At 31.9% G+C, this 9,485-nt stretch overlaps 1 protein-coding gene across 1 annotated transcript; it reads left to right on the top strand.

Annotated features, from left to right (window-relative positions):
- On the top strand, positions 1-2,657 carry LOC107612401 (uncharacterized). Its single transcript, XM_016314125.3, has 3 exons — positions 1-139; positions 264-933; positions 2,438-2,657. Exons 1-3 carry the CDS (start codon positions 100-102, stop codon positions 2,454-2,456), a joined length of 729 nt encoding a protein of 242 aa, XP_016169611.1. The 5' UTR covers positions 1-99; the 3' UTR covers positions 2,457-2,657.
- The last annotated feature ends 6,828 nt before the right edge of the window (positions 2,658-9,485 follow it).

Genomic DNA, 9,485 nt, shown 5'->3' with positions numbered 1-9,485 from the left:
GTTTTCACAGTCACACCACACACACACCTCTCTCTCTCTCTCTCTCCCATTCTTCTTTTTCTTCTTCCTCGTTACCATCAACACATTCCCTCCTTCACCATGGATCGTACGAGTCATCGGTGCATTTGCGGACAGAATCGTAAGTCTTTTCATTTTTGAACACTGCTAACACTATTTAATTCCTTCTTTTTTTTTTTTTCCTCCGGTCCTTTCTATATAGCGTTGTTATATATACACCTGTTTTTGTTTTCCCTTTGAAACAGCAAGCATGTGCTATGCTTTCATAGCCGCGTGTGAGTGCCGCACACGCCTGGAAGAGATGCTCCATAAACCAGAACATCAACGGAACCTGATTGAACTCGACGTCGACGATCTGGTCAACTCGGTCAAAGATTTCGACGACGTATTCTGGGCCCTCCAGTACATGGGCACAGTTGGAGTAAGATCTCGACCTTTATCCCCAACCGCAGCTGAAATACCCGGGTCTGAGTGGACCGGCCGGTTCAAAATCAAAGGCATCAGAAGAATCCCAACAACTAAATTGGACCAAGTGAAGAGCTACATCCGCGAGAAATGCGGCGTCTTAGCTACGTTTCGTATCAACCAAGATTTCTATTCACATTCCGTTGCGATGCCGTATGAACGTGACAGAAGCACTGCAGATAACGGTTTCCATAACGTGTGTTTGACTGGGTATGATGATAACAAAGGAATTTGGTCATTTCTGAATAGTTTTGGTGCGGATTGGGGAAAGAATGGTTTTGGAAAGATTAGGTATAATCATGTTGTGCAGTATGTAGTGCCAATATTCATGGATGAAGAGATTCTACCTAGCTATGAGAATGTTCAGCTTCCCAATGATCCTGCTCCTCCTCCTGTGGCTTCAACTTCGTCAAGTTCTTGTGATGCTCAAGAGCATCAAACCCGAAGAAGGTATGTGTACAGTAACTGCCACGTTATACTGCCGATATTTCATTGATTGCATTTTTTCTGTTTCGCTTCTCAAATTGCATTATAGTCTAGTAAAACTGACTCACCAATTTTAGTTATCCATTTGAATACTTTTCTCTATTAAAACAAACAAGCAAAACAAATGAAGGAGGTTGATTTAATAAAAGTTATAAAACACAGCGTCAACAAGGCATTGTAGAACCTTATAGGGTAATAATACAAGGGAGATAAAATATCTACTTGCATATTAAAAATTAGTTATAAAATATTATTTAATTTATTTTTATTGGATATTTTATGTTTTAACATGTATTATATGTATCAATGACTGATTTAGTAATAAATTTTTTTTATATACTAGCATGATTAAAGGAAGATACATATATTCCCTGCTGTTTAAGAATTTAATAAATGTAATTCAGTATTTGACTTGCATCTTTTCTCCCTTTTTTTTTGGTCCAAGTAACACATTTATCTATAAAATGATTATGATTCCATGAAACAAACTCACCTATCTTACTCTCTTTTGTTGACTGAAATTTAAACTTCTGGGTTTTGGAATATAAAAGGATATCTAAAAAAAAAAATTAAATATTTTTTGGTATATATACTTTTTCTTTTCCTGCATTATTTCATTAACCACACAAAATATACAAATAAGAAACAGAAAATTTGTATATTTGTATATTTAAGAAACAGAAAATCAAATGACACAGTCTCTCCATACTCAATTAAGAAATTGCGGGTTCGAGTCTCCTATCTTTGGTTAAAAAAAAAAAAAAATAAGGATGTCGTTGCTGTTTTTTAGTCACCAAAAAAAATAAGAAACAGAAAATAAAACAAAATCTTTTGGACGAAATTTGATGTACAATTTTTTTTTAAAAAAAAAAATATCATTCTCATGTATTTCTATAAAAAAGAAATTTTTTCGCTATTCTTAAACGACTTTAGCTTGAATCTAAGACTTTTTAGTAAATAGATAAACTACTTACCATATTGACTATTTATGTCACTTATTACTATTATATACATTGAATCTGTGAATAATGGCAGATTCATAATTAACATGGTGATTAAAAATTAATGTGTTGTATTTACAAAAGAAAAAAAAAATTAATAGCACGTTTTAGAAAACGTTCAAAATTACAACAATATATGCTTATTAGTGTTCATATGTAAAATTCAAAATACTGATACTTGGTTTGTTAATTTACTATGTGAATATTTTTGTATATATGTTTATTAGATAGAAACCTTTTTGGTAACTAGTAGAATGAACCAAGAGTACATATTTTTACTAAATTTATAAAGAACATGTATTTTGCATATATTAAACTTTTTGTTGAATTTTTTAAACTAAAAAAAAAAAAAATAGTTTCGCTCTTCACCAAAATTTGAGTATTCACCCATAGCATGGCCTTTATTTTTATTATGGATACATGCATTGTGTAGTGTTGAGTGTAAAACTCTGTTCTTATATTTTCAGATTTGGACGTCAACACTAGTCTATTCCACAAGTTCTACGGTAGCTTTTATCTGATTTCATTAATCAAACTTTATCATTCAAGGGCAACATGTGTTTAATAGAACTCCTGTTGTTAAATTTTAGTCGTGCTACATGTTAGTTTGACGATTGCTGTTAATTACATATTAAAATTTTGGATTTATGTAAACCTATTAAACTAGACGTGCTATATATTTTAAGATAATATAGACTTTAGTTTATTATAAACTAGTCCTCGTGCTAAATGTTATTTTATGAGCACAATTTATCCACTTTGCAATGATCACCGTAAACCGTAAAAGAGGATAGCCAATCTACCATCATAGAACAAAAACAATACAACTAAACAATTTCTAATTATAATTTTATTTGATTTTTTATTCTTTCCATAAGAGGTTAAGATATTAGGTATTCATTCTGGCATGCAAGTTATAGCAAGCTTTAGAGTACTCCTAACTAACAAGTTCAATGAGATATGAGATATACATCACCTCAATTTTGACAATGCGATATCCTTGCCCTGACTAGGAAGACATTAACATTTTTTCCCCTAAGGTATTTTTCACTCGGTAAGTAAATAATTAATTAATTACAGATTTGAGTTTCATTTAAAGATTTGTGATTGACTAATAAGTTACTGCATATATAAAGGTATCAAGCTAGGAAGGAGAGAGGGAGGGAGGGAGGGAGGGAGGGAGGGAGGGAGAGAGAGAGAGAGAGAGAGATTATTAGATGATCTGTGATGAGTGAATACAGGGATAATGGGTCTGGACCAAGAGTGTGATCAGAAACGGGTGAAGCAGGAAAAGAGCTCGAACAATTTGTGAGAGTGTCATGAAGGCCTTGACAAGAAGATGGGGCCAAAGCTAAATTTTGGTTGTTTGTGAGAATAGAGAGTGAAGGTCTGAATTGGTGATTTGAGGGAGAGGGAGTAGTTGACGGATTAGAGACACTAGACTTATAAGGGAAGGAGGCTTCATTGAAATAAACATGCCGTGTAGTAATCACCTTTCTTGAAGCAGTAAGACAATTGCATCCCTTTTGTTGATTTGCATAGCCAATAAACACACATTGGCTGAGATCTGTCATCGATCTTGCGCACATTATAAGCTCTTGTGTAAGGGAAACAAAGACACCCAAACATCTTGAGAGACAAGTAATCAGGTTTTTTGTTGAAGAGTTTCTCATAAGGACTAACATTCATAATGGTGGGACTTGGGAGCATGTTGATGAGCTTGACTGTAATAAGGAAGGCTTGCCCCCCAAATTTCTTTGGCATAGAGGCATTTGCCAATAATGTGAGGTCAGTTTCAACAACATGTCGATGTTTCCTTTCCACAGTGCCGTTTTGTTGATGGACATACGGGTAAGAAAATCGCCACGCAACACCTGTTTCCTACACACACTTAGCCAAGCTTACATACTTTTTAGCATTGTCACTCTGCATAGTTTTGATTTTGGTTCTAAGTTGCAATTTAACCATATTTTGGAAATGTTGAAAAATAGTTCTAACTTGGGATTTAGAGGAGATGAGATAGATCCAAGTAAAGCGAGAGAAAGCATCAATAAAATGGACATAATATCTAAAATTATTCATTGATTGAATTGGAGCTGGACCCCAAACATTCGTGCACACTAACTCTAAAGGTTTCAAATATCTGAAAGTAGAATTATTAAAGGGAAGTTGATGAGCTTTTCCTACCCAACATGAAGGACATACAAAGTTTACTTCATCTAAAGACAAATTGCAGAAACTTAAAACTCTTTTGACAACACTATTGGCAGGGTGCCCAAGGCGAGCGTGCCACACTACAAAGTCTTTATTCTTCGGGACGGAAGCAAGGGATGCAGCAGCAACACCACAACCAGCTGCTAAATGAGCTACTAGAAATTTGTACAGGCCTTTATCCACTGTTTCTTGAAGTATGACCTCCTTGAAAATCTTGCATTTAACAAGACAGCAATCATCGTGAAACTCGAAGAAGACTTTATTGTCTTTAACAAATTGATACACACTCAATAGATTCTTTGAGATTTGAGGAATAAGAAAAAGTTTATTAAGCAAGAACTGTTTTCTATTAGAGATAGAAGTAAGAGTTGAATTTTTAATACGAGGAGTGCTAGAGGCCAGCAGATTTTGAGTTGTAGCCATCAATTAGCCATCAATAGTATATTTAATGATGTGAGATTTTATCTAATGGTCAAGAATTACTCATTTTTCTTTTGCTGACTAAGTGCTGGCCAGATCTATTAAAATCTGGTGGTCCCTAGACTTTCCCTTTCAATATAGCTAATTAGCAAACCTCAACCATTACCAATGGTCACCTTCTCGGCACCATTGTATTCTGATTTTTCTGTGAAGTTTGAAGCATCTGCAATCATATGATGCGTGGCACCAGAATCTGGATACGAATTCGGATCTTGAAAAATTGTAGGTGTTGCATATTCAGCTTCATTTATATTGCTTGAGTGTGAAAACTTTGCTACTGGACTGTGAGACTGAGTCTTGATTTGCACTTCCAAAACCTGTGTCATATCGTACCAACATGCTACAGCAGTGTGACCGACTTTGTTGTCCAATTGACATTGTGGAGGAAATTTTGAAGATGATCTTCCATAGCCATGAACTTGATTATCGTGCACTGTTCTGCCTCCTCTGAACCTGTGTGATCCTCGACCTCTGGAGAAGTTTCTACCGCTTCTGTGCCCTCCTCAAGCGTGGTAATGAGAGGACTGTGTATGCGCGACATGAACTTGTACAAAGTTCTCTGGATTCTTTTACTTTTGAAGAAGCTCTTCATGTGCCATAAGCAACGCCTCTAGTTCACCTACTGAAACAGGATCAGATCTGGTAGTGATTGTAGTGATGAAAGAAGTATATTCTTCTGGCAGACCGTTCAAGAGAGCGTCTACATGATCTGACTCGCTGATCGCATCACCAACACATATCAATGAGTCTACAACCTTCTTAATTTCGAGGAGATAATCACTAATTGAACCGTCCTTTCTTGTGTTCACTAGTTTGTTCTTTAATTGGCAAATTTTTGCAGTGATCTGAGAAGCAAAGAAGGTTTCTAACCTACTCCAGACCTTATGAGCGAACACACACCCTACCATGCGAGTGGTGCATCTCCTACTCATCGACGCGAGTAACCATGTCTTCAGCAAACACGCCGCGCTTCTTCCATATTGCAAATTTGGGATTGACCACGCATGCGAGTTCATCTTCATTCGAAAGATACTTCTTTAGTATTGCTCCTCCAGTGATGTGATCAAGTAATTCATAGCCTTCGATCATTGATTCTACCTGATAGATAGATAGATAGATAGATAGAATGATGTAGGTGTAGAAGAATGTGATTATTAGATGATTTGTGATGAGTGAATACAAGGATATATATATATGGTGAGTTCTTTACATTACGATGTATACGGTGACTTAGGTTGAATTTGGATAAATAATTTAATTAAGTTATTTTTAAAAAAATAGCTTAACTAATAAATATTTATATTAAAAGTAGTTTATAAATAAATTATTTTATATTTGATTTTTTAATTTTAAAAATATTTATTTTAAGAGAAAAATGATGAAAAAAATTTTTATTATGAGAGAAGTTATTTTTTTTTTAATTTCTCTTTAAATGCTAAAATAGTTTTTTAGAAAGTTGTAATTTTATTTTAAAAATTGTATCAGACATTAATACTACATCTTTTTATAAGTTAAAAGTTAAAAAAAAAATCACTTATAAATCTATCCAAACGAATTCTAAGAGTGACCAAGAATGACTTTTGATTGACCTTCCAATAATCTTGAGACACGTGGGTTATTGGAATGAGTTGCTGGACGGGTTGTCACTTGTCAAAACAAGTTTAAAGTTGAACACGGTAATTATTTCGGGTTTACCGCTAGGGTATTTAAAAAATTTTAAGATAAAAAATAATGAATTGAGATGAACCACAGAGATTCAATCAGTTAAAAACCGAAAAAGATGGGCCGTTGGGATGTTCACCGTTAAAAAAAAAACATAGCTGAATGGAAGAAAGGATAGAGAGCAAAAAATTAGATTCAGTTGGAATAAGCCCAAAAAAATGAAACTCAATTATTATTATTATTATTATTATTATTATTGTTATTATTATTTTGAAATTTATATTCAATTTTATTATTATTGTTATACCCTAACAATTAAAATGTATAACATAATTTTTTTTAGTTAAAATTTAGATGGCATATTTTTTTCAACTTAATAAACTCGGTTGTTTCGTTATCTCGTTTAATTTACGATTTAGTATAGATTTATTTGTTTAAAATAACTCTTTTTTGTTAGAAAAAAATTATTTGCCTATTATTTTTATCAGATGACATAAAATTATTTTAAAAAATTTATATTAATCGTGTATCCTTTTGATGATTTGAAAAAAAGAAAAATATCTACATTGTAGATAATTAAAGCAAAGACTAAATTTTTTAATGTAAGAATTAAAATTATAAAATATAATTATTTATTGTCCTATTTTTTATACATTCTGAAAATAGAAAAACGAAAAAAACAATTAAAATTATAAAGAAAATTAAACCTTTATTTTTTTGAGAAGATAAAATAGGTGAAATAGATGAAGCAATCTAATTTATTAGTTTAATGACTGATTTGTCTTTTTTTTTGGATTTGGATTAATATTCACAAAAGCAAACCGAACCCACAGAATTCGACCCATTCCCAACAGACTCATACCTTCGACTTGGTTCCCACCCACTCCAACGTAGACCTTCTTCCTCCGATAGTAACATATAAAAGTTTCATGAACGTTGAAGAAGATGATGTTCTTTGTGGGCTCTTTACACGCTATCGTGGAAGCTTCGTCGGAACATATCTCATTGCTGCCTTTGTACCATAGTTGTCGAAACGGAACCGATCATCAAACCAGTTAGACTACTGGATCACAAGTTTAAACAGTGAATAACGGGTTGAACCGATTGATCCGATCATACGTAAATAAAAAAATAAAATAGTAAAAAATAAAAAATTTAAATTTAAAACGCATAATTTCAGTAACAATTTAAGAATAACCAAATAATTCTAAAACAATACAAAACAGTGATAATAAGTATTTCATTATTTCTATTATGTCAAAAATAATTTTATTTTATTTTTATGTTTAAATAAGTATTATTTTCACATTTCAATAATATATTAATTACTTTATATGCATTATAGTATTATATACTACAGGTATTTATTAAAAAAAATATTATTAATATATATAATATAATTACGAAAATAAAAAGTGAAGGAGCGTATGATTATTGTTAAAAAAATATAATTAATTTAAAAATGAGTGAATTTCTAACTAAAATTAAAATAAATTAATTAGAAGTAAACTATTTGATAAAAGATATCTATATGTATTATAATTTGCATATATATTAATAAGCATGACCACTCGGTGGCTATTCATTGATGCCCCTTTCTTTGAGGAGAGGGATTTAAGTATGAAGAATTATACTGTGCACATACTATTCTTTTCTACAACTATTATTTTTAATTATATTCTTTCATTGGATCGAATACTATTATTTTTTAGGCTTTGTCTTTGGTGGAAAAAGTATTTTTCAGACCTTGATGGACCGAGTGGAAAGATGCTAATTCAATGGCTAGGATTATATCCATATAACAAGTGTTAGAAATTCTATGTTTAAACCAAAGTTTAATAAATTTGCAGACTGATTCAGTATAATTTGGTTGGACCAATTATTTAAAGACTGCTTTTTTTTAAAATAATTTTTTTACCAATTATTATTTTTTTTTGGTAACATGGACTTAAAATAATGTAACACAAATCCATACTCCCAAAAAACGGCCTCAATTACTACCAATTCTTAATGATCAAACACCGCATATTTTAATGAAACACATATTCTCCTGTACAACTTTATCTTTCATATTGACATATGATTTTTTTTTTTTTCCGTAAAACTTGAAGGAAATGAAAAAGAATTTATAATAAATCCCAAGTGATTTAATTTATCATTTCTAATAGGATCAATAATACATATTATAAAAAAAAATTAGAAGAATAAACAATATACAAAAATTACAATGATAAATTTAACAATATCAAACAAAAAATATTCTATCGTTGTTTTAATATTGTCAGTATTTTTTTATTTAGTATTATTTTGGACGATAACATTTTATTACTTATAACTCTATCGTTATGTATCATAAGTTTTTTATTTATTTTGTCATTTTTAATAACATCAATAATTGATATTATAACAAAATTATAATAAATAATTTAATTAAAAAAATAAAAGATCAAAATATAAAAGAAAGTATTAAAAATGATAAAAAAAATTATGGAGAAAATTATTAAAACCAATAATGACCAACAACAAACATAAACACAAGTTAAGTGCACAAAAGCTACAGTTTCTTGTGTCAAGTGAACGCGCTTTTAGGATACAAAATTACGTCTACGTTTAGAGCAAAAAAAAGATTGCCAAACATCTCAACGTGTTTGCCAAACACACTCTTAACAGTAATAGTATATCAAAAACCATAGTGTCTTGTTTGAACAGAATGAGTGCATCAGGTAACGAAATTCCTAAAAAGTTATATACCAACATAATCCACAAAATACTAGTCTGATTAATAAAGAAAAGAATAGCAAGATTGATCAGCTTCCAGCATCGTCGTGACATCGGGCCTGCAATATTGTGACTGGCTCAATTGAGATGACCTCGAACACCCCAACACATTCGGCCTTCAAGTCAGGGTTGTTCTTGTTCCCATCTTCCTCTGGCTCTAAAATTTCACCAATTTGTTTATGTGAATCACCTCCCAGCACATCAATTGCAGGCACATTTGATTCCACATCCTTAATCCAACTAATCAGCTTGTTATGAACATCAAGGGAGACAATATTCTTGCTGCTAAGTAACCTTATCGAATCCTCTGTCTCCTCCATATCTCCATTAAATTTCAAGTACTAAAAAATGGCAGTTAAGAATTCCGGTAGTGGCCTCCAC

The sequence above is a fragment of the Arachis ipaensis genome, chromosome B8 (assembly GCF_059453495.1).
Source record: "Arachis ipaensis isolate K30076 ecotype BB chromosome B8, ASM5945349v1, whole genome shotgun sequence".
NCBI classification, from domain to species: Eukaryota; Viridiplantae; Streptophyta; class Magnoliopsida; order Fabales; family Fabaceae; genus Arachis; species Arachis ipaensis.
The sequence above is the reverse complement of the archived record's forward strand: the minus strand, read 5'-3'. Positions and strand labels throughout refer to the sequence as shown.